The 26,130-nt window shown below is 44.4% G+C and overlaps 1 protein-coding gene across 1 annotated transcript; it reads right to left on the bottom strand.

Annotated features, from left to right (window-relative positions):
- Nucleotides 1-2,301: 2,301 nt before the first annotated feature.
- Nucleotides 2,302-24,933, bottom strand: Exo1 (exonuclease 1). Its single transcript, XM_055609779.1, has 13 exons — nt 24,773-24,933; nt 22,133-22,252; nt 21,454-21,577; nt 19,979-20,116; nt 18,804-19,016; nt 17,867-18,054; nt 16,886-16,979; nt 15,342-15,567; nt 12,153-12,396; nt 10,390-10,957; nt 6,110-6,211; nt 4,986-5,179; nt 2,302-2,543 (listed from the first exon to the last, which is right to left on the bottom strand). Exons 1-13 carry the CDS (start codon nt 24,931-24,933, stop codon nt 2,408-2,410), a joined length of 2,508 nt encoding a protein of 835 aa, XP_055465754.1. The 3' UTR covers nt 2,302-2,407.
- Nucleotides 24,934-26,130: the final 1,197 nt, after the last annotated feature.

The raw sequence follows: 26,130 nt of genomic DNA, 5'->3' as shown, positions 1-26,130 counted from the left end.
CTATAGCTGCTACCAAGTCCAGTCACACCTATACAGCTGATTAGAGTATGAAATAGTGCCTCAAAGCACTGTGCACTCCTGATTAGCTGTTTAAATAGTTTTCCTCCCATGTAGTTCTACTGTGGATAGGTGCGTTCACATGCCATGGTAGATGTATGGAGGTCAGAGTGCAACTTTCAGGACTCATCTCTCTCCTCTGCCTTGTGGGTTTCTACAGTGTAACTCAGGCCCTCAGGTTTGGTGACAGGAGCCTTTGCCTGCTGAGCCATCTCACAACCCCAGTGTATGACTTTTGACAAAACTCAAGCACCTTTCACACAGGTGTGTACATTGCAACAGGTCAAACTGCCCAAAAGGTTACAGAAAAAGCAACCACACACATACACACACAAATCTCAGGGGTTTTTTTTTGTTGTTGTTGTTTTGAGGCAGAATTTCTCTGTGTATCCCTGGCAGTCCTGGAACTCACTCCGTAGACCAGGCTGGCCTCAAACTCAACTATCGGCCTGCCCACAGTATTTAAAGCATATAGTTTTGTATTGGGCGGCATTCATAGCTCTCCTTAGTCACAGGCACTCAGAGGGCCACAGGTTAGCTACATCTGGGCACTACAGGACAGAGGCTGCGCTCAATCCTTTTGCCTGTAACAGGGTCCCAGACCGTAGTAGCCCCCACTCCCAGCCCCTTAGCACAGCTGATGGAAGTTACCATGATGGAAGTTACAGTCATACTGTAAAACTCAGCACATAGATAGCACCACCTGCCAAAACTAAAACAAAGGCCTAAACCATCCTAGTCCATAGTTTCCTAAATGCACTAACCTCACTTTCTGGCCTCTACAGCTCTGATTCTGGCTAAATGTTCTTAACCGAATTGTTTTGAATTAAAAGCGCACCCTGAGAAAGGCTCGGTGCTACACCATGATCCTGAACACTGTAGTCACCGGCTGACTAATACTTTCTATTGGCTTAAACCCCTGACTGAGTAGTCTCCTCTGAATACACCACCCCACCCTTTCCAAGTCCAGTACAGAACCTGTTATCTATAAGCTATGAATGAGCTTTTGTTGATTGGAGCTGAGCATGGGACCAGGGAGTTCATAGATTTGTAACCTGGTAAAGCCGGGGCCTTTGTTCCAGTGACACCCAGGAAACCAATGTGTAGATATGAGAGAACTTGTTTAAGTAGTGAACCCAGGAAAGACAACTCCCTGAGGCCTTTTTTCTCTTCTTTGGTCATGCATTAAAAAAAAAAAAAAAAAAAAAAAAAAAAAGGCAGGATCTCAAAAACTGGCTTTAAACTCAGCATGTAGCCCCAAACTCCCAGGTGGGAAATGCAAGTGTGTACCTTCATGTGTGGTTTATGTAATGCAAGATGGAGATTGTTATTATTTATCATTATTATTACTGGGATTTGGAGACAGGGATTCTCTGTTAAGATCAGTGGTTAATGGGGCTGGCACTGTGCGGTGACGTGGAGACTGTAAAGGTGGCATTGGCACTGCCTTCCCCCTCTGTCTCGAGCCCATGTACCTCTCGGCTGCTGCCAATAGAGAACCCTCCCCTCCTTCCCACCTCATCTTTCCTGCGTCTCCTCTGCTGCCAGCCACTGTGCATCTATAGCACATTCACTTGCTTCCTGACATGTTCAGTGACAGAAATGCTCACAGGGGGCTCTAATCTCATCTTCAGATTAGGTATTTTCCAGATTCATCCAATTGTGTTTGCCCCCACCCCCCACCCCCATTCCCCTTTAAGGATTATAAGTCGTGGTCTCTCATCTAGCCTCTGAATCATAAAGGCCTTCATTATCCCTCTCCTTCTGGTTGTATCAGATTGGCCCTGGGGTGGGGCTGGTTCCTTCCAGACCTCTGCCTGTATATTTGCACAGGCCCTTGCAGCTACAGAGTCTTGCACAGGGTTAAGTAAAATTTGCTAAAGAACTTTTGGGCCACACTTCAGAGATACACTGAGAAAAGCAGGTAGCAGCTTTGAGAACTAAGCATGTTAACAAGGGCAGCCCCATAGAGAGCCCCATGCCAGCACCATTATTTCTAGTTTACCCTTAAAGGACAGACAGGAAAGGCAGCAGAACAACAGAAAGCTGGTGAATCATCTATTCTTGGGTCTAAGTGACTACGAATATCTGTAGCTTTCTACTTATAATATACAAGATGTTCGAAAATGCTTTAGATTGTTATAGCCATCAGATATACCAAGTTAGCATTTAAACTTCCCAGAAGTGTCAAAGACAGTTTTATTCTTATATTTAGCTTTCTATGAAAATATAAAAAGCTGAGCAAAAGAAAGTCAAAGTTAATATACAAAATGTATTCCATTTTAAAAACGGCACCGAGAATAACAAATCTCTCCAACTGATAAGAGTTTCCTGTGGCAGCGGCCTGCACTTAGTGGAATATTGCTCTCTGAGCACGTGCACACTCGGGCTTGTTGAAGATCTCATCTTCTGTCTCTGGAGTGAGCTGGATGTTGTCCTTGACTGGAGACAGAGGCTTCTTACAAGAAGCAAGCTTTTCAGAATCTCTGCAAAAAAACAGTAAAACAAATGTGACTTTAGGTACTCTAAGAGAAGCAATAACCTAAGTGGAAAAAACAGGGGCACAGACACGCTGTACAGTGTAGTCTATGTCAATTCCTATATACACATTCCCTATATGTATATATATGGAATATTTATAGGCAGGGTCTCACTGTGTAGTCCTGGCTGAACTAGAACGAGCTATGTAGACCAGCTGGGTCTTGAACTCAGATTCTCCTGCCAATGCCTCCCAAGTGCTGGATTAAAGGTGTGCATTTTAATAGTCTCCTTCAAGCTGGGCTAAGGACAAATATAAATAGATTAAGGCTAATAGTTGAGCTGTATATATATATATATATATATATATATATTTTAACCAAGGTTCCTCTGCTGGACTCTTGATCTACACCCATTAAAAATCCTATTATGAAGTCTCTTCTAAACAAAAATTAAACGTCACTAAGTCATTTTTTTCCAACAGATCTTTTAAAGAATACTATTGTAACTTTGATTTCTTCTAACACCAGTTTTATAAGCTCTATACACCCTGGAGATTTAAGTCCCTCCTAGGAGCTTTGTGAGATCAAATTATTTTCATAATATTTACCTTTCCCACTGTGCTGACATTTGTACCAATAAATGCCAAAGCAGATTTCAGTAAAAGCTGCCACCAAACTCAGCGTGAGGGCCAACAGCAGGCACCCGGCACCCAGCACCCAGTAGTACCCACCTGTCCCCAGCACCTACACATAAGGCACTGTAAGCAAGCCAACAGCCACAGGGGTCTACTTAATCCCATCGGAGGCGGAGGCAGAAGGGTGTCTGTGAGGTGAAGCTAGTCTACACAGAGAGTTCCAGGGCAGCCAGAGCCACACTGGGCATGGAAGAGCAAAGGCAGGTGGATTTCTCGAAGTCTGAGGCCAGCCTGACCTCTTGCTGAACCAGAAGGTCAGGTGTTTCAGCCACGCTGTCAGGATCTGCCTGTCTCCATCTCCCAGTGCTGGGGTCACAGGTCAGGCAGCTATACCTGGATTTTATAAGTGGATGCTGGGGATTCACACTCAGGCCCTCATACTGGCAGAGCAAGTGTTCTCAGCCACTCAGTCAGATACGCAGCCTAACAGTGGGCTTTCCACAAATCTAAATCTACTGGCATACTTTTATCATTCATATGACGTCTATGCCATGTGGCATGTGCGAAGGTCAGAGGTTAACTTACCGGGGTTGATTCTCTCCTCCAACCACATGGGCCCCGGGATCAAACTCGGACAGCAGGCTTGGAGGTGTGAGCATACTAATGAGCTACTCAATGGCTCTTTATTTGTTTGCTTTGGATTTTTCTCAAGACAGTTTCTGTGTCAATTCCTGGCTGTCTTGAAACTCAGTACAACCAGGCTGGTCCAACTCAGAGATCTGTCTCCCTCTGCCTCCTGAGTTCTAGGCTTAAAGGCCATTTTTCCTTCTTAATTAATTACTTTTTTTTAAATGTAGGCATGCTCTATCTGCAGGTACACCGACATGTCAGAAGGGGGCATCAAATCCTTCTATAGATAAGTGAGCCAACATGAGGTTTCCGGGAATTGAGTTCAGGACCTCTGGAAAAGCAGCCAGTGTTCTTAACCACTAAAATGTTGCACGCCTCCCCCAAGCCCATTTCTTTTAAATTTATTTAATGCTAAAAAATTTTTGAAGAAAAAGAATTTATTATTAATTATGTGTATGTGTCTAAGTATGTGGTCCAGAGGCTACAAAAGACGTAGTACTTCCTGAAAGATGGAGTTAGTAACAGGCGGTGGTGAGTTGCTCAACCTGAGTACAGGGAGCTAGGAACTGAACTCAGGTTTTTTGAAAGAGCAGCAAGTGCTTTTAAGGAAGCCACCTCTCCAGCCCTTCTTCAGATTTTCAATGTCTGTAAAAAACACTGTAACAAACGGACTCTTCCTATAGGCACACTTTCCTTGTGTTAGGTTTCAATGTCAGCCAGAGAAACACCAGTTTACAGTTAAGTTTCTTGGATTTCTCAGTAAACCAAATGTCTGTCCTAAGAGCTGGCCCGAGTGGGAACACTGCAAATAAACAGGACTAGACAGCTGCTGCTTTAGGAAGCTTTAGCAGGTCCCAAACTCTGCCTTCTAGAACCAGTCACATTCCTAAAACATGATTGGAGCCCAAACACTGGGTGCATGTGGTTACATTTGGTTACAGTTAACCACCTAGAAACGAAAGGAAGTACAGTGCAGACCCCCTCTCAGCTCCCGCCTAACCTCTTCTCATTCCAGTCCTGAGCAATGAGAAGAAAAAGAACTTCCTGTCTGGAAAAGCAGCTCTGAGCTGGACTGGGCGCTGAAGGTGAGAAACAGAAGCTGCATCTATGAAAGCAGAAAGGGGGATGGGGCTACAGGAGACAGAGCTCCGTCTTGCTTCAGAAAAGGAACCAGGGAACTCACTTCTTAAACCCAAAGCTTTTCCAGAGCTCGCTGATCTTTATCTGTAGCCCTGGCTTGTTCTCGGTGTCATTGTGTTTTCTCCTCAGGATGCTTCCCGGCTTCTTGCTCAGGCCACTGACCCTGGCAGGCACCAGGGCCTTGATCTTGGTTGTAGAAAGAGAGTCTGTAGAGCTAGACCTACAAAGACCAGGAACCTGAAGATAAATTGGAGTTTTTGTTAGTATTATGTTGTTTGTTAGACATGGGAGTGTGGGCTTCCCCAAACGCCAGTTTTAACTCTGGGCTCTAAAAGAACTGCCTTTAACTCCTAGAAACAATCAGTTATTGCTTCTTTTCCCTTTGGTCCCACTTACATCTTAGAGACTCTTGCATTTCAAGCTGAAACTGAATTATATTTGAGTAAGTTTGTCTGTGGAAACGTAGCATAGGCGATTTAAATCCCTTGATATTTTTGTTTCTACTTAATGGCTGATTTGTTTGTTTGTGACAGGGTCTCTCCACACTGTCCTGGCTCTCCTGGAATTCACAGAGATCCTCCGGCCTCTTCTTCCCTTGTTCTGGGATTAAAGGTATATGCCAGCACACTGAGCCTTTAAGAGCTGATTTTTGTCCTGTACACAGTAACACTGTTTCTCAGGACAGAGAGGGAAGTGTGTGAACAAGTCTTTAAAACTGATTAATCTGGCAGAGTCCACATAAAAGTCAGTAGCTAAACAAACAGAACCCCACAGCTCTGCCTGGGTGCACAGTGCGTAGCTTTTGGCAATACACAGCAAAGCACTCTCACCCTAGGACTAGTCACTCACTCATGAGCTTTGTTCTCAGAGTAATCTCAGTCATACATACATGCTGTCTGAAGAAGTCTGAAAATAAAAAATCAGAACACAAGACAGGTGGTGGTGGCACATGCCCTTAACCCTAGCACTCTGGAGACAGAGGTAGGTGAGTTCAAGGCCAGCCAGAGCTGTTACAGAGAAACCTTATCTCAACAAAACAAACAAACAAAAAACAAAAAAAATTAGGAACACCGGTATTTTAATTTTCAATTTTTGTGTGTATTTCTCATTTGTTTGGCAATAACACTGCTTCTGAAATTAAGAGAATAATGATTTTAAATGTTTTACCTTGTTCCTTCCAAGTACATCTTTCTTTGAGAAGGAAGGCAACTGTTGCTTGGTGCTCTCATTTTCTTGATTATCAAGCGACTTACTGTTACAATCCGATTCCTAGATTACCCAGACGGAAAACAAACATCTACTTGAGTTTTTAGGATAACTCAACCAATACTCAACATGTAAAATGAGAACTCAGGTAAATAACATAATTTCACAAAAAGATATAAAAACACGGGAAAGAATAAGAGACAATGAATTAAAATGGAAAAGATACTTCTCAATTTCACTGAAAAGAGTACCAAGACATTTATCCTATAAAAATACACTATGATCCTGAAAGCTTTTTCTCTGTCCCTTCAGGAGCATGTCAAAATGCTTAGCCCTGAATGGGGTGTTTTTCTCAGCCCTGCCAAGGGTCAAGAAACACCTCGGAAGTGGAGGCAGAAAGCTGGAGGACAGGGAATGCTGGGGAACGCTGTCTGGACCTGGTGTGGCGACTGCACACATGAACTCACAGAGCTGTCCGCATAAACCACGGCAGCTGAAATTCCCACACACGTGTGAAATGATCTCCAGGCCCAACCCCTCCCTCTCCTGAGAAGATACTGGCAGGTGGCAGCTTGCATGGGAGGGAGAGTCACCCTTTCAGGCTGTGACTACTAGGGCCTTCCATGCTCCAGTGCATGGCCCCTCACCTACACACGTGTGGGAGGTGCCCGCCCACACCTACGCACACATGGGAAGCACTAATTGTATTTATTGGGTTACAAAACAAAGAAGACATGCATTTAGGAGCAGTAGGTGCTGGGTGGAAAAGAAGGAGCAATAGAGGGGCAGGAAGGGTCTACCTGACCATATTTCCTTGTGTGTATGAGATTCTCAAAGACTAAAATAAAGCAGACACGCTGTTGCAGAGGCTGTAACAGGATCCATGCTCCCTGGCAACAGCTCTAAGTCACTGACTACAGAAAGCTGAACCAGCAGTTCCACTATCTCTATCAACTAGCTGTGTTGTAAAACGGTCAACACTGAAAAGGAAAAAAATGCATCTTCCTTCAAGATGGGCCCAGTCTGAGGTGCTGTGTCAAACGCTCATTTAACTTTAGCAGTGACCCTGGGGACTCCTTCTGCCTAACTTCTGTTCACAAGACTGTCCACACAGAGTCAGACTTCCCTCAGTGTTTACTCCATACAGCAAACAGGCAGGTCAGGAACGGGAGGTGGCACTTTGCATTTCTCTAAGAGGTTTCCTGAATTTCTCTTGGCATTCCATACTGTATCACATACTCAACACAGGACAAGACAGCCTTGTGCCTTACAGAGTCACATTTCTTTGCTGTAGCTAACAGTACTGGTTTTCTTGGAAACAAGGTCTCTTGCTCTGCGGCCCCAAATGGGCAGGAACTCATGTCATACACCAAGCTGGCTTCAAACTTAGAAGCCTTCCCACTCTGCTTCCTAATTTCAGAGATTACGGGTATACACCATCACACCATCTTAAATGATTTCTTTTTCAAACAGGATATCGGCGTGTAGCCCAGGATGTGGCCAAATTTGCAACTCTCAACATTTGAGGTTATAGAGCTGCGTTGTGCCCAACTGGCTGAACAGTTTCTTACAATACTGGCAAGATTCTGAGATTACTTAGACTCTGGTTGGTGAGTGGCTGCCTTTTAACAGTGAACTTTCCACCAAAGGCTTTGAGACTGAAGCACTTTAGAAGTATACAATGAAAACTGATATTCAAAACAAATCCTAAAAGACAGAAAAAACAAATAAAAGCAAAACAACTGTTGTGGATTGGAAACATTTGTAAATCAAAGAAATACTATGCCTAACTATATGAATTAAACTTTTTGAGCATTAACCATCTTTCCATATGTAATGGAAAGAAGATATTCAATAAATATCACTTAGCTTTTTGTGTGGAAAGAAAGTTACTATTTTTTTTTTTCCTTTTTTAGTTTTGTGAAATAGTTTTATGTATCCCAGAGGCCTCAAATTCATGATCCTCCCGCCTTAGCGTCCCAAGGGCTAGAATTATGGGTGTGCAGCCTCAACCCTGGCTAGGTCCCTATTTTAACACCACCTGAGGGTAGAAGATATTTATCCCAGAAGACAGACTGGCTCTCAGTATGAGCAGCCACAGCCTGTGAGCTGCTGAGGACGTCATCATTCAGCTGAGAGCTCACAAAGTGAGACAGAAGGCTTGTCTGGGGGAAGGAAAATAAGCTCCCCATCCCCACAGGGCTCAGCAGGCTCACAATGCCCTCCAAACAGCCCTGCTTCTATGGAAAATCGGGCAACTGTCCTGGTCACTCAGATGGTCCTAAGAGGTGCCACGCAAGTAGTGAAGGTACATGTTGAATGAAACAAAGACTTCCAAGTCACGGGACAGTATTCCACATGAGGCAGCTGAAGGCAGGGCCTGGCAACCCAAGTCCAACCCCCAGGACATGGTAGAGGGCCAGCTCTCCCACGGTCTGTCCCCTGATTCCTTCTTGTGCACCAGGGCACATGCCAGACTCATATATATATGCATGCTTGGAAGATAAATAATCTAATTTTTTAAAAAAGAAATAAGATAAAGGGAAACAAAAGCCAGAAGTCTTGTGGCAGCCAATGGCAGCCCATGGCAGCCTTGGCAAGCTCCTAAAACACTGAAGAGTGTCAACAGGACAGGCTTAGAATCCAAATACGTAAACTGATTTCCGTTTTCTCCAAGTAGAAACAATTTATTCCCACATTTTAACGTGCTCTCCCACCCCCTCGATTTGGCTTTTTTAAGACAAGATTTCTCTGTATAGCCCTGGCTGTCCTAGAATTTGATTTGTAGACCAGGCAGGCCTAGAACTCAGAGATCCACCTGCCTCTGCCACCTGGGTGATGAGCTTAAGTGAACACCACCACTGCCAGGCTGATTGACTCCAAGGACGTTTCAATGATTTTCAGGTAGCTTGATGGCTGGGCTGGCAGAGTGAGTATTTTCTGAAGCTATATGGGCCCATTACACACCACTCAATATTCAGTATTGTCAGGCACCAAAGTTCTGCCAAATATTACTGTGAATTAACTGTTCTTACAACTTGGTAATTACACTTGGTGAAGATAAGACAGTACTAGCAACTCTGAGCTGACAAATTCAAAGAAGCCATTACACTCTTTCAGAATATGTCACTTACTTATTTATGAGCGATATTCAGTTAAGGTTTTGATGTCAGTAAAATCAAAGACAGAAATAAAAAAGAAATCAAAGTAACCCAGGTTACCGAAAGTAACTCAGGAGGCAGAAGCAGGCAGATCCCTGAGAGTTCAAGGCCAGCCAGCTCTACAAAGTCTAGGACAGCCACGGTTACACAGAGAAACACTGTCTAGGAAAACAAACAAACAAAAACCACAAAACCACCCCCCAAAAACAAAACAAACAAGCAAACAAAAATCAAAGTAAGAATAAAAAATGTTTTATATGTGTAAAAGGATTACACGCTTCTAAAGTTTCAAACAAAATGTTGCTATTTTATTATAAAGAAGTTCACTAGAAATTTTTAGAATAAGGAAACCGGTCCTGGTGGCAATGCCTCAGCCTCCCAGCACTTGGGTGGCAGAGGCAGGTGGGTCTCTGAGTTTGAGGCCAGACTGGTCTACAAAGTGAGCTCCAGGACAGCCAGGGCTACACAGAGAGACCCTGTCTCAAAACAAACAAACAAAAAATCATACAAATAAACAAAATGGGAAACTGTTTCTGAAGTACTAAGATGTTAAAAACACTTAACATAGCCATTTCTTTATAGCCGTAAAATGCAATCAGAGTTAAAATTTACATTAATAGCAAACGTAGAGTAACAATACGTTTCATAGGCTTCACTGCTTAGAGGACAACTGTGCGAGGACAGTCCAGTCAGTGGAGCAGGCGGCACACAGGAAGTGCTAGTCTACGTGTCCAGGCATAGAAAGCATGAAGAGGCCCTTCAAGTGAATGACATGAACTTTCTACACCGGAGAATTTTTAAAATGACGTTTAAAAACTTTCATGTGCACCAGTGTTTTGCCTGTATGCATGTTTGTGTTTGGGTGTTAGATCTCCTGGAAGTGGAATTTTAGACAGTTGTGAGCACCCAGGTCCACCAGAAGAGCAGCCAGTGCTCTTAAACACTGAGCCTTCTCTTCTCTTCAGCCCCAAACACTGAAGGATTTTGAATATAAATTGGTAAAAACTTCCTCACTGTCTGATCAACACCCCATTTCCCCGTGTTTGAGTCTGAAAACCAAGACTTCAGAAACAGACTCACCTCTGAATCCGAATCCTTACTGGAGGGCTGGGAAAGGGTCGATGCGTTTAAACTGCATGGTGAGTCTATGCTTTCCAGAGACTGTGAGGCCCTGCCCGCCTCATGCAAGGGCTGAGACTTATCACCTGACACCTCACTCTCTGAATGACACCTGTCAGTCACGGCACAGATCTTGGGAAGACAGGCGGGGGACTCGCTCTTCCTTAGGAACTGCTGCAATGCAGTGCTTGTCGAAGGACTTGCAGTTCTCGAAAATTCCCCAAGAGTTCTGGACCAACTGAAACAACCTCTTAGTGTCCCCGGAGTGGGCGGGCACACGTTCCCCGTGAATTTGCTGGTCTCAGAAGGCTGAGCCTTTCCATCAGGAGACACAGTGGCATTGCCTGGAATCTGAGCACTTGGACTGTGTGTCCCACTTGTGTCAACTGGCTTCTGGCCTTCCATGTCTGAACAGTCTGATACTCCGAGACTGGTGATGGCTTTGCCTGTGACAGCTGTTTCATTTAGATGCTGACTGCTTGCTTTTTTGGGTACGAAGTCATCAAAATCTGGAGAGCTGCAAAAAAACCTAACAAGGAACAGAAAGAATAGATCATCTTAAGTATTTCAGGGTCTACTCACAAATCTATTGAGATTCACTTATTTACTCTCATACATAAAGAGCACAAGGGGTTTTGAGGCTTAAAGTCTATTTTTTTTCTTTCTTTTTTTTTTTTTGCGTTGCTTTGTTTTTCAAGAGAAGGTCTTTCTACATAGTACTGGCTGTCCTGGAAAACCCATATAGACCAGGCTGGCCTCAAACTCAGAGATCTGCCTGCTCTTGCCTCTCAAGTTCTGGGATTAAAAACTCAGTTTCCTAACATTTAGATTTCCCACATTATATTTGCTTTTAGTGATATATTAGGTCCAGTCCATCTCTCCACGTCTCTCCAAGATCTCTGCTTCTGCCTCTGTTCTCCCAGCTGTCATCTGCCCTTCTCTGCCTCCCACCTTCCTGTCCTCTGGCTCCTCCCTCTCTTCCTGTCTTTCTATTGCTCAACCTTGTGGCTAGTTGCTTTATTTTGACATGTTTACACAAAGTTGAGACAAGTGATGCTTAGAATCACAATGCAATGTCCAGACTGAAACCAGAGAGTGGAGGAGAGAAATCGGCATTTGAATGAACAAGGGTAAGGTGTATACATGTCAAAAGAATATTATACCAACACAATGGAAAAGGAAGAGAACTGTAGCAGAGCTGAACTCCAACCACAGTGTGTCTGCCATAGTCCTTTTGTACTTTGATTCTGCACAGATAGATGACAGAACTAACCAGAGTGGAAGGGAACTACACCGCAGTCTGGTCTGGTGACTGACATGGGCTAGAATCACCTAGGAAGTGAGCTGCTGGGCACACCATGAGACTCTTCCGGCTTAGGCTGAGGCTGATGAAGACTCACCCTGCATGTGGGCGGCAGCGTTTCATGGCTAGAGTTCTGAACTGAATACCAGGGAGACAGAGCGCTGGGCAACGGCGGTCACTGCCTTCCTCTTCCTAACTGACGGTGCAATGTGACCAGCTGCCTTCTGCTCCTGACACCTTTCCACAGACGTGATGTACTCTTGAAATGTGACGTAAAGCAAACCTTTCCTTCCCCATGATACTTTTTGGTCACAACAACAGCAAAGGGAACAAATAGAAGGCAACTAAGGAAATCGGCGTGCAGTAGGCTTTCGCAAGTAATGATGCACCTAGCTTAAACGGCGCTCAGAAACCGCTCTACCTGCTTCTGGTCCCTGGAACTACAACAGCACCGCTTTCTTCATTCTTCCTCTGTAAAAGTGTTGCGAACTTATTCCTTGTCCTGGAGGGGGTGTGTGCATCTGTCTTGTGAACAGTCCCGCATTCCGAGGCAGGTGCAGACGTTTCAGAAGAGTCGGACGGTGTGCCATCCCCACAGCTGGTTTTCTTGGTCTTCTTTGAAAATGAGGAATACTGACTCAACAGGTCATCTTCCGACAGCGCTTCTAAACAAAAAGCGGAAGCATGCGTAAACAACCAGGCCCCCTTACTGGCTCTTTGCCCTGGATTTTACGGCCAGAGTCCTGCTGTCCTAAAAGCAAAGCATGCTTTTTTTCCTGCACATGCTGGGCAAGGGCTCTACACACAACCATATATTTAGACCTACTTTGTCTTTTGAAAGCTATGCCTCATAAAAGAAAACATTAAGAATAACTGAAAATAATTACCTTAGCTGTGTTTTACCATCTTCCAAATTTGTTAACATTTAATGCCATTTATCTGTATGATTTTATATGAAATTACCCTAATCAAAAGGACTCAGGGAGGCAGAGGCAGGCAGATCTCTGTGAGTTTAAGGACAGCCTGATCTACAAGAGTCCAAGACAGCCAAGGCTACTCAAAGAAACCCTGTCTCAAAAAAACAAAACCAAACAAAAAGATCTCAGGCATGACAGATTCTGAATGACTGTATTTTAAATGTAGGAAAAAAAAAAAAAATTGGAGGGCAGCTTATATATAAAGCTATGACTAATGATTAAAAATTTTTCTTTTGAGACAGGGTTTCTCTGTGTAGCCTTTGTTGTCCTGGACTCACTTTGCAGACCAGGCCTTGAACTCACAAGTGATCCACCTGCCTCTGCCTCCCAGAATGCTGGGATTACAGGCGTGAGCCGCCACACCTGGCTGACTCAAAAGTTTTTAACGCTCCAATAAAACCAGCAGTCATTTACCCTCTGTTGCGGTTTCTGAGCTAAGTGTGACGGTGTTCTAGCTTGGTTCTTTATTACCAAGCCACAAGGCCAAGGAGGGTTGCTGGGTCAGATGCAGAATATAAAAGGCAGCAGCCTGAGGAGAGCAAGGACACAGACAGCGCAGCAGCCCTTGAAGTCCTCCGGCCGGTGCTCAGTCTGCTCGGCCTCGGCTCCACTCAAGCCTGAGTAGACACTTCCTGTAGTAAGAGGTCCGCAGGAGGGCCAGCAACACGGCGTGACAGGTAAAGACACCTGCTACCAAACCCGGGCACCTGGGTTTGAGCCCTGGTGCACACACAATGGAAGGAGAGAGCCAACTTCTGTAAGTTGCCCTCTGACCTCCACGTATGTGTATTGTGTGTAAAATGTAAAAATAAAATAAATAATAAATAAAATGGTGATAGGATAGTTGGGGTGCCAAATTCTAGAGACAATATTCATTTTTAAAGAGCAATACAGTACACCCTGCCGCTCAGTAAAATGCACCTTCATTCCTAACAGAAGCAAAGTCTGGTTACTATGCAGGGCACTAGGAGCCCTTAGGGAAGAAAAGGAAAACACGCATTGTAGGAGCCCCAGCAATGAGCACAGACCAACCTCACCTTGTTAGGATAGGCTGTTAGCACAGGGAGCTGGGACCCCTGGAGTCTCACGGTACTCCAGTGCACAGCACCGGTCACCTCGGAACACGGTTGTACGCCCTCAGTGACAGGGTCGGGGGCTCTAGGTTCCTGTACTTCCTCTAATTCACTCAACTATTTTATAGCCAAAGATAATACAACCCACAGTGCAAGGCACAGGGGCCACAGTTTCACCAACCGACCACAAGTTTGAAACGTCACAGCACTTTAGCAGCAACTGGGGAAATTCAACCTAAGCTCTGCCGGTGACAGAAATAACAAGCAGGCTGGCAGGCGTGCCCAGTCCGACTCTGCAGCACTAGTAGAAGCAGCTTCAGAAGGGCCCACTCGACTGTCGTCAGCAGCAGCACCCCACGCCCAGGGACATGTCCACTGCCACGGCACAACTGAGGAGTTCCATTACACCCAAAGCACACCCCAAAAGAAGGGGCACTTGTCGCCCAAAGAAAAACTTCCTTGGGTCATAACTGCGCTGTCAGAGTATCTGAAGGGCAACAGGGACTGAACTTAGTCCAGTATTTGGGGGTTTCAAACTACAGGATTAACACAGAAGATTCAACTATACTGGCCTGATGAAATGGCTCAGCGGCTAGCTGTTTGCTGTGCAAGCCTGAGTTCAAGCCCCAGCGCCCATATAAAGCTGGAAAGACAGACAGAGCTGTCCTCTGAGCACAATGGTGCATAGTGGCAAAACTGCACACAAAAATACATCATCCACTCATATAATAATAATAAATACAAATAAACGGGTTGTATTTCTATACACTGGCATTAACTAGAAACCGAAATACCATTTTCAAAAGGATAAAAAAAAAAAAAATCTGAAGACGTAAGAGTAAATTTGACAGCTGATTCTAAACATCTGTACAAAAATCACAGATCTCTGAAGTTTCCAGTGAATAGAGTTACTATTAAGAGGAAACCCCAGAGCCTTTTTCTTTTCTTTTCCAAGACAGTGTTTCTCTGTGCAGGCCTGGCTGTCTTGGAACTTGCTCTGTAGCCCAGCTAGCCTTGAACTCACAGATTTGCCCGCCTCCCAGTTGCTGAGATTAAAGGTATGTGCCACCACCGCTGAGCCCCACAGCCTCTTTTTAAAAGCAGGTAACAAGTGGATCCTAGGAATTACACAAAACCAGGAAGAACTGCAAACAGCCAGAGAGCGTTTAAAACCCAGGACCAACGCCAGGGATTTACACTGGATGTGCTGAACTTCAGTCCCTGGGAGCGCATCTGCTGCCAAGGTCAGGCTGGACAGGAGCGCAGAGTGAGCGCCGCCCAGGCAGGAAGCGCTGCCAAGTAAGGGATTCCCAACAGGTACAAGGCAGAGACCGGGACAGAAGGAAACTCCAAGGCCAACAGTACAGAGAACCGCACTGCCATTCACAAATCGAAGGGCCTGGAGTCTTACTGTCTACCATCTATACCATCTCTAAACATAAGAGCTACGAGTACAAAACTAACAGGGTAAATCAAGGAAAGTGCAGTGACCTGGGCTTGGAAAAGGTTTCTTAAATCTGACCAACAATTATTAGCATTTGAAAAAAACGAAACACATACCATTTCTTGGTCTCTTCACCATGGAACACTTCCTGGGAAGATTTAACCCTTTAGTACTAATCACTTGTTTAAGGCCCACAGTACTTGGATTTTCCTTCGACTGAGGAACGTGGGAAACACCATTCACCTCAAGTCTGGGACAATAATTCCTGTGCCAAATGCTATTGGTAACAGTTGATTTCTGACATGCGTCGTCATTCCAGCTACGGCTTCGTGAGTGGGCTGGCTAGAAAAGAACAAAGAAAAAGGTTACTTGAACAGGAGAAATGACCATTTTCCTCCGTGTCTGCTTACAGTAAGGTTTAGTCACTGCTCAAAAGAAGAGCTTTGGAGCCTGGCCTGTGGATACAGTCCTGCAAGCCCAGCTACTCCGGAGGCCGAGGTAGGAGGACTGAAAATTGAAAGGCTGCCTAGGCAACATCGTGAGTAGGGCCCAGTCTAGGGGACTTTTTGAGCACTGATCATTTTATTTCAGATTAAAACGGACTCAGAGATGGAGTCTTGCCTAGCATGTGTGAGGCCTGGAGGGACAGCAAAAAAGGAAGAAAGAGAGAGCGTGAGGGTTCTGATGAAGTCTGGGCTCTAATCATCCTTTTTACTGTTTTCTGCATCTCACCCTTCTCTGTTAAATGTGTCTTATGTTCCTAGGTGTGTCTCCTAATAGGAGTCAAGCTACCCACTGGCTCATTTCTAAGAGAGAAAACCCAAATCTTCCTACATGGCAACAAACCGAGGTCGTGAAAGAGTGTCTTAAAACCCGAGCACCACCCCAGCAACAGTCCCGTAGCTTGTGATCATTCCACAGCCTTCAGACAGCACCGACCGCAAAGGTCCTGCTCAAAGCAGTCACCCAGCTAACACAGAAATCCGTTTTTTAATTATTTGTTTGAGACAGGGTCTGCTGTAGTCTAGGCTAGGTGGACTGATCTTCCTGCCTCCGCCTCCCATGTGCTGGGATTAGAACCATGAGCTCCCAAGCCTGGATAGAAATTTGTTGAGTCCAAACCAAAACAATCGAGGTTAAAAAGGAGTAGCTTGTATTAGCCTCACTTGCTACCACACTGAGAGAGAAAGTTGCTTTGGCATATACTGAGTCTTGGAGAAAACTTCCGAGAAACAGTTTAAGCCAGTTAACATCCGTGAGATAACAGTTTCAATAGTGGGTTTACCATTAACCATTACAGAGGACTCTGGCCAGCTAAAACATTGGCAATGATACTCCAGTAGACAAAGGCAGCTAAGATCAAAAAGTTTAGACACGGAAAATTGGTCCTTCACAGTGAAACTCTGTCTTAAAACAAAAAAGACAAGATCTCACTATATAGTTCAGGCTAGCCTTGAACTTGTGGTAATTCTCCTGTCTCAGGGTCCCAAGTCTTGGGATTACAGACATCTGCCACACCAGGTCAAGTTGTTTTCCATGTATATTCTATATAGTGCTGAGTACAGAAATACTTCATAGCTGCTGAGCAAAGTAAGACTTGCCTCAAAGTTTTTGAGACAAAACTAAAGTGTGCTTTTATATAAGAGTTGTTAAATGTTACCATAGTGTCTGGACTGTAGTCATCAATCTGCTCGAAAGTATTTATATCTCTATTTCCAAGTGCTATTTGAAGAGCTATGGAATCATCAACATACCTAGGTTGGTAAGATTAAGGAAAAATGTCCTTATAACAAGCAACAGAATCACACTGCACTAAGATATGAGAATGCTGTATTGACACAGAGAATTGTCAAGATTTATGACATTCATACCCACTTAATACTCACATCAGCATCAGTGAGACAACAGGCAAGGTTGCTGGCCCGTGTCCCTGCAGGAGCTGCCCGTCTTCTTGAAGGGAAGCACAAGTCAATTCCTCCCTTCCAGAGAGATATGGGGAAAGTTCCGGCCACTACCTAAGTGACTCAGAATTCTACAGCTGCCTGAGTATTGGTGACCAGTGGCCATGGAAGGGGCACCCTGCCCTGATGTACTAGAAATCCTCCTGAGGAATCAGGCTTGCCTGGGCAGCCCTCAGGTTGACACTTCTGATGCGCTGGCTGCTGGCTCAGACAGAGCACACGGTCTGTAGCCGATTCTGTCGACCTCACTGGAGCAACCACTTAATATACAGATAAGCCTCAGGTTTAAGCTCCAACACCTAACTTTCACTAGCATGATTTTTTTTTGAAGATTAGAGAAATATGACAATCTGCACCACAGAAAATAAAATCAATCTCCACGTTTTTGTCTCACTAAAAATACTGTACTATGGGGCTGGAGAAGATGGCTCAGAGGTTAAGAGCACTGTCTGCTCTTCCAGAGGTTCCAGAGTTGAATTCTCAGTAACCACATGGTGGCTCATAACCATCTATGAGAGCTGGTGCCCTCTTCTGGCCTGCAGGCACACATACAGGCAAAACATTGTATACACAACACAGAGATCTGAAAAAAGAAAAACAAATAAACAAAAAAATGTACTACTACCAATAACGTTTACAGAGTAAGTGGAAAATTCAACCACATGGCCCAGAAAGGATACTGCCCAGCATAAGTCAGGGTTTCTGGATTGACGTCATCTCTGTAGGCATTCAGTGGGATCAGCTTCCTTTGGATGGGGTCAAACACTAACTGGTAGAGGAAAGTGTTGTTGGCTCGAATAAATCCTGTGATGTAATCCTCAGGCACCGTTATATTCATCTTAAGGTAATGCCCGATTTTCTTGATAACCTAACAATGGATATAAAAATATTTCATGTAAAGCTGAAGACAGGGAGTGGAGGAGTTTACTGATCCCACACCTGACCCTGGAAAGTGAAAGGTGAAATCAACTGCTTTTCTCTCCACTAAGAAAATTTCTAACAGAAACCACAGCATGCCGCTGTGGTTCCAAACTCTGCTCTCATAGCCAGCTTTGGTTGAGCACTGTTCATGCAAAGTGCCAAATAGCCAGCTATGTCAAGTACTTCTAGAAATAGTCCTTTCAACCCAGCAACAAACAAACAATAAGTCTGAGAACTAAGTCTGAGAATAAGGCTATCCGTAGCTACATAGCAAATTCAAGGGCAGCCTGGTATTCACAAAACCTTGTCTCAAAAAACTTTTAAGGAGGAGGGATAAAGATGGTACAGGAGAGGGTAAGAGTGCTGGCTTTGTGATTTCTGTTAACATATTAAGAGCTTTTTGTTTAGCTTACATGAATATTCAAATTTTTGTTTAAATTTCTGATTCAGTGTGTTGATAGCTCTAATCTATATAAACAAAAAATTTTTCCCACACAAAACTTTTCAGAGTATAAAGATCATTAGACTAGAAATCCCGAGACCCATGCGCAAGCGCTAGGATCCAGGAGTCAACGTCTCATGTTCAGTCACCTTTCCCCCTTTTAGTAACGCTACAGGCTGTAGATATAATACTTCAAACCCATTTTGTAGTCCTGTTATTTAATTGCTTTTTCATAAAGCAAAGGTCTCTCCTACCTTCACAATATCTGGGTTATTGGCCAGTCTCAGGACCTTGCAGGCCTTCGCTAAGCCAATCCCACGTAGAGAGGCGAGGTAGTCACAGCCCGACAGGATACACATGTACCGGAACTTCTCCTCCGTGAACACATCCCCAAGCTGCTTGCACATTCCCAGCCTTGCCTGGTCCACTTCCAATCCATTTCCAAACTGATCCATTTTTAAAATCACCTTCACAGACGAGAAATGGTCAGTACCTAGAAAGGCCACTTTATCACCGTCCTCCATACCAAGAATTCCATGGAACTGTTCTTGCTCTGCACTGCAACACCACAATACAAGTATTTCTCTGACCTTCCTTTACATTCTAACATGGCCAAGCTTTTATTATTGGTATTGAGGCAATATAGGCACATTGCAGGAAATATGGATCTATGGGAAAATTTAAAAACCTGAAATTATCCACACCCCACTTATTGGTCACCCAGTATTCACATTCTGATGAGCATCCTGCAAGCAATCTATGAAGATGTGTATATGTTAAGAACCACCTATGGTTTTATATCTTACTTCCCCTATAATAGATCATTATAATTTAAATCTGTTTACACATTATTTCTAAATAAAAAAAATAAAAAAACATAATCCAGGTGCTATTAATACTAAAAAGAAAACCTAGTGGGACCTGGTAGCACAGACTGGAGAGGAAGGAGAGGAGCTCAAGTTCAAAGACTGCCAGGCTATAGCATGAGTCCAAGCCCAGGCTGGGCAGCTTAGCGAGGCCCAGTCAGAGTACAGAGGATGTAGCTCACCCAGAGGTGCTTGTCTGCCAGTCAGAGGTTAAACCAGGACCACATACACAGTCAAACAAACACAGGCTACACATAAAGACTCCACAGGCTATACATAAAGACTCCACAGGCTGGGATGTGGCTTAGTGGCAGACACCTGCCTAGCATGCATAAAGCCCTGGGTTTGATCCGCAGCACAGCTTGGATCCCAAACAGCAAGCTAAACCTGAAGGAGAGCACAGATCCTGAAGTATCAACTAGCAAAACCAGAAATGAACACTCTGAGAGCCATCAATCACAGATATTAAAGCATAAACAGGCACTCCAGGCGAGGAAGTGTTTGGCTCAGCACCTGTGACTCTCCCCCCCACAGCAGCATGCCTAGTGACTGCGGTTCAATACCTTCTTACAGCCGAACGCAAGGAGGTCAGAGTCCTCTGTGATGACAGCTTGCACGACACCAGCTTTGTTAAGGTAGGCCAACTGAGCATCAGCTTCATACGGAGCCACAAGGCAGTCCACTCCCAGAGCCCGAGCAGCCTGTGAGAGACCACAGTGACCAGCAGCCCGGCACCAGAACAGCACTGAACAGCATTACCAGCCTCCACTCACAGGCTAATAGTGCTTTCCAAAAACCATGTCCTCCCAAGTAGAACCTTTCTATTTTAGTTGTAATATATTTTACACTGATCTCAGAAGTACTATCTTGTTTTAGTCAACTCACAGCCTTGGGTGACACTCGCTTGGCACAAAATTCTGAAGACCTTAGTTCCGATCCTAGAACCCAGGAAAAAGTGGAGTACGTGTAATTCCATGCCTACATGAAATTCCAGCACTACTACAGCAAAATGTAAGGTGAGAAAGGAAAGTCCTTGGAGGCCAGCAGGGTAGCTACCATGGATAAACACTGATAAATAAGTAAGAGACCTCGCCTCAAATGAGATGAGGGAGGGAGGACTGTCAACATTGTCCTTTGACCTTCCCATGCTCTCTGTGCACGCCTGCGCTCACACCCCCACCCCCACAGATCTTAAAAAAAAAAAAAAACAACAAACAAACCTCAATTTGAAAGGAAACAAGAGAGTTGTTTGGACCTGTCCACTCACTTTTCCCTGTGAAAACTGCAGGCCGTCCTGTCAGGAGACAAGCCTGTCCAACACCATACCGATAAATCCTAGCCCCTCACTGCTGCAGCTACGTCAGGGCATATATCCTGCTGCCTTTCTCTTTCTCTCTTGCCTACCAACTGTCCCTGTGGCACCACTACTTGTGTCCAGCCAAGGTTTCTCTTTCCTATATCCACCCTTGTTTTCCAACTCAAGCCACCAGCAGTCAAGACACGTCCACATGATTAAGAACCACAGGATAAGCCTTGGGGTACTTTTTTTTTTTTTTTTTTTTGGTAAGCTCAGAACCAGGCAGCAGGACAGCACAGCACAGAGCTGACCCTACCTTTATCCTAACTTCAAGAAGCAGTTTCAGTACAAACCTAGAATGAAGAAAGTGGGGTCTGGGACTAAGTTCCGGGTGAGGCACTCTAAGAAGCTTCTCAGCAAGGCAGATTACAGGGGTCCTGCAGAGCCCCTCAATCAGTGAGTAACTTAAAACACAACTCATCATTCACGTAACAAAGGTGAGTTGATGGTTGAACACAGATTAGGCCACAGTGGTGGCAGACATGGCCCATGGGAAGTTGTCCCTTGCCTCTCTGCACACAACACCCCAACTCAGCGCACGCACGCAAGGACTCAGAGGAAGTGTCACCGATCACCCCAGACTACTGTCCTCTTTCTGACACCTGCCCTTTACTTGAGAACAACTTACGGCAAGCTCAGGTGAGCTCAGCCATTTGTTCTTGTTGTTTCTTACTAACTCACTTTTATTACTTTGTGGGCCATGGCGTGTGTAATGTTGACAGAGCGGGTGAAGCATTCCCGGGCTTCTGACACTTTCCCCTCACGAAGAAGCTGCTTCCCTTTAAGAAGGTTGCTTTGTCGTCTCCTGAAAGGAAGAAAAACATGGCTAAATATAGAGAAACAGCTATAGGCAAAATTAAGAAACGATAATAAGGCTGCAAGAATGAAAAAGTTTAATTCATTTAAAAATGCACTTTGGATCTTCTGGCATATCAGCCCAGATAAGAGCAAATGAGGTCATATATTCATTCATTCATTCATTCATTGGAGACTAGGTCTCACACAGCTCAAGCTAGCCTCACATTCACTAAGTAGAAGATGACTTAGAACCCCTGACTCTTCTGCCTCTACTTCCCAAGTACGGGGATTCCAAGCTCAGCACCAGCTGAGCAGGTGATTAATAATGCATGCCAACGGTGCAACACAACTGACAGAAAGACCATGCCACAGCAATGCTTCATGCCAAAAGACAATTACTTTTAAGTGCGAGGACACTGTAACACAAACAGAACATTTAAGGGGACCTGTTCATGTACTACGCTGCGCACAGCATCAAGATTTCGGACATTTGGTATCCCGGGGCCTACAGCATCTGGCCTTAGCACAGTTCAGCCAGATGGTAAGTATGGAGTCAACTTACTCTCTTCGAGATCGCTCCACTTCCTTTTTAGAGGGCAAAGTACATCCATCAAATACAAGAATGGGCTTGACCCCGTAAGACAGCAGCATATTAACAAACTTCATACAGAATCCTACATACCTTTGGGAGGGAGAAAGAAAACACATTGACAGGCTTTGAATCTCTTACATCTTATTATTATTAGTAGTAGTGGGAGTGTTTTGCTTTACTTAGGACCAGATGAAATGACTGTGAAGAGGGATTTCGGTTTTTGAGACTAAACTTTCCAAAGGAAGCAGAGAGTTAGATGGGTTCAAATCCTGCTGTGGGCACTAGGGAACACATGGTAGCCAGAAAATCATTTGACTCTTGGGCCAAATTTTACTACCGTAGAGTAAAAGGCTTTGACGCCCTTCGATTCTCATTTTATTGTTGTTCCATATATCTTTAATTCTTCCATTAAAAAAATTGATTTGAAACATCTCAAATCTATCGAAAAGTTTTAAGAGTACAACAAATCCTTGACTTCTCCCACAATACCTTATCAAACCCATGAGATCTGATAGTATTATCTGCGACGAATGCTACATGAAATTTCATCCAACAGTGCCAATCATGTCCCTTGGGACCAGTGATATCCTGGTTAATGTTGAACACCACGGTGCTCGGGGTGTGATTTTCACGACATTCCACCACAATATGTAAGTTCTCCCAACCTGCGGCCAGAATAAGGCGAAGGGATGCTAGACCCTGAGCTCCCGAGGGAGAACTCCAGCAGACGGTGCCGTTCCTGTGCCCACATCCAGGATCTAATGGCACTTATGCTGACCTTTCAAATCAAGTTTAACACCCGAGACCACTTGCTCTAGTCCTTGCTGTGGACGGTGAAGAGGGCGCTGCACGGGGAAAAGAGTGGCCACAGCCTGATTACACATCAAAGAGCAGAGGACAGCACACACGAGGAAGTCTTAAGGAAAGTTTGTCAGAGGCATAAAGAATCAAGTACCATCCTCTCGGTTTACTTCCACATTAGCACGTGCTGATATGTTGATGTCACTCTTTATAATGACAACTGTTCATCATTAGCTTATCCCCAGAGGCCGAAAGTGGTGATCATTTTCTGGCTAATACTGCTATCCCAGGCAGGAAGAAAAAGCAAAGCAAGTAATTATACCAAATATAACTTTTAAGTTGTCAAGGGAAAGTTTAAATCCATAGCAGGTATTAAGCTAGAAACTAAAATTTCTTTAAAAAAAAAATTATTTATTTTATGTATATGAGTACTCTGTTTTCATGCACACCAGAAAAGAGAATCAGATTCTGCTACAGATGGTGGCGAGCTACCATGTTGTTGCTGGGAACTGAACTCAGAACCTCTGGAAGAGCAGCCCGTGAGTGCTCTTAACTGCTAAGCCATCTCTCCAGCCCCCCAAACTACATTTTCTTGGTTAAGGAATTACTCAAAGAAAGCCAGTTGCGGTCTCAATGAGAATGGCTCCCATGGATCATATATGAAAATGCTTGGTCCCCAGCTGGTAGAACTGTGTGGGAAGGATTAGGAGGTGTGGCCTTGTTGGCAGCAGGCTTTGAGGATCTAAAAGCCCACTCCACACCATGCTGTTAGCTCTCTCTAACCTCAAGCTTGTGTTTGAAGACAGCTCTTAGCTACTGCTCTAGCACCACGCCCACCATGACGATCAAGGACCCTAACCCTCTAAAGCAAGTTGCCTCGGTCATGGTGTTTTATTACAGCAACGGAAAAGACATCTGCTGTAGGGTGCAGCACTGCAAGCACTTGGGGAGCAGAGATGGGAGCAATCCTATGCGACAAAGCAAGGCAGAGGCCCACCTAAGCTACATAAGACTGTCTCAGAACGCAGAAACACAAAATCAAACACTGAAAGTGGTAACAAAAAAAGGTGTGGGCTTTTCTTTTTGAAAAGCTAAAATGATACATACTCCTTTATTTTCAGATATTAAAAAGGCAAATTATAGATATATATGTGTGTGTGTGTGTGTGTGTGTGTGTGTGTGTAAAAATGGGGGTGGGAGAAGGAGACAAAAAACAGCATCATTTTATATGAGAATACACGTGAACCTTCTTAAAACAAGGTCAGGGTTCGGACTGGATGCCGACAGGACCAACATTTTTGGCCAGAACATATTGTCCCTTTGCCTCATTTTGCTACCAGAGGCCAGCAGTGCTGTGGGGAAACACAATGAGTTCTGAAAACACTGTTAGAAAGTTTATCTTAGCGAAAAAAAACCAAAACATTCTCTTGAGTAAAGGAGACAATACTGGCCTTTCGCCTGTCCATACCCTGCTGCTCTGACTTCTTCCAGAGAACAGACGTCAGGTCGGGTCTGTACTACAGAAGGAAGTCTGGAACCACTCTAAGTGCCCGCCCTTAATAAATGCTAGTGTTTACTGAAACACGACTGGGAAAGACAAAGATAAAAACAGCACTGACATGTTAAGGATAGCACAGGTCCCTAACATCACATGAAACTGGGCCTCGGTGGTACATGTTTGTGAGCCCAACACTTGGTAGCTGGCGGCAGAAGAAACAGAGGTCCAAGGTCATCCTTGGCTATAAGTTCCAGGCCACTCTGAAATATTCAAAACAAACTACTTCTTCAACTAGTACATGCCAAACTTACTTATCTGTAGGTTCCCCTTTGGCTAGCTTCTCAGCACAAGCAATAGCTCCTTTGTGAAGCCAACAGTAGGTATCCACAGCTACCGCCTGGCCTTTGTACTTTTTCACATTGATGGGTTCAGAAGCTTCTTTGATGAACTGAAGTAATCCTTGAATCCCCATAGTGCCAAGTTAACTACAGCATACAAAAGGAAAAAGGGGAAAACAGCAATACTAAAGCAAAGCTTATTTACCAAAATGATTTAGAAAATAAACTCAGCGTGGAGTCTGGCCTAGAAACTAGTATTTGACTAGCAACCAGCTTTCTCCCTGCCAAGTACCGTAGCTCAGTACTTCATCCATCACCAACACTAACCGGAAACACCGCTGCGTAGTTTCTTGGTTATTTTTTCCATACTTAGAATCCCAACACGATCTTTCATCTCTTAACAGTCGTAGGCATACAAAAGGCATTAAACTTTGAGTCTCTCCTTTCCCTACCACGGCCTACAAAACTGTGCATGCTACCTACATTAAAGGGCCATGTCCAAAGCTGCAGTGTAGAACCTCAAAAAGTTTGGAGAAAGACAGATATTTCAACTGAAAAGCAGTAAGAATTATGTAAACATATCTGTACTTTTTTTTTTTTTTTTTCAAGTTAGGGTTTCTTTGTGTAGCCCAGGCTGGCCTTGAACTCACAAATATTCACCTGCCTTTGCCTCCACAAGTGCTGGGAATAAAGATGTTTGCCAAAATGCCCAGATTACCATTCATATTCATAAAATCAAACTGGGCGGTGGTGGTGTAGGCTTTTAATCCCAGCATTCTAGGGAGGCCAGCAGGGTCTTCAGAGCTAGTTCCAGGACAGCTAAGCCTACACAAAGAAACCATCCCCCAAAAGACTATAGATCAGGCTACAGTCAGTAACTACTGATTCCCTAGAGGGGGCACTGCCTTCTGAATTTTAACCACCAGGTAATTTAGATGCAGGGGGGCCTCCACCCATAATACGTGTAAAACAGTAAGTCTGCTACCATTAGAGGCAATCTCTCGAAAACGTGCTTTCACGCATGCTAATGAAAACCGGACATAACTACATTTCGTGAAACTTCGGTAAGTTTCTTCTAGGCCAAGTAAATCCCGAGTAAGTATTTCTATTCCTCTTTAGCACAGGAGTGACTGAGCGCCATTCGGGCACATCAACCCCAGGAGATGGCCCACGGTACCGGAGGTAACGGCAGCATCGGCTTCACCGTAGTCCTGTCTCCCGGGAATGAAAGGGCAGGAGCTGAGAGCCCATTCCAGGTGGTTCTTCAAACCTGCATAGGAAAGGAAACACACAAAGGAAACTCATCACTGGATTCGAGTGGACGTACGGAC

The sequence above is a fragment of the Psammomys obesus genome, unplaced genomic scaffold (genome assembly GCF_907164565.1).
Source record: "Psammomys obesus unplaced genomic scaffold, mPsaObe1.curated_primary_1811, whole genome shotgun sequence".
In the NCBI taxonomy this organism is placed as follows: Eukaryota; Metazoa; Chordata; class Mammalia; order Rodentia; family Muridae; genus Psammomys; species Psammomys obesus.
Note: the sequence above shows the minus strand (reverse complement) of the source record. Positions and strands in the feature narration are given on the sequence as shown.

Bases quoted from the DNA above. Each gene is read 5' to 3' on its own strand.
- Exo1 (XM_055609779.1), bottom strand. From the start codon at position 24,933: ATGGGGATTCAAGGATTACTTCAGTTCATCAAAGAAGCTTCTGAACCC. The intron at 20,117-21,453 runs GTGAGTTAGTAA...GGTCTCTCACAG, and splicing joins TGGCCCACAAAGTAATAAAA to GCTGCTCGGGCTCTGGGAGT. The intron at 6,212-10,389 runs GTGAGTCTGTTT...TGGGTAATCTAG, and splicing joins GTAAGGATTCGGATTCAGAG to GAATCGGATTGTAACAGTAA.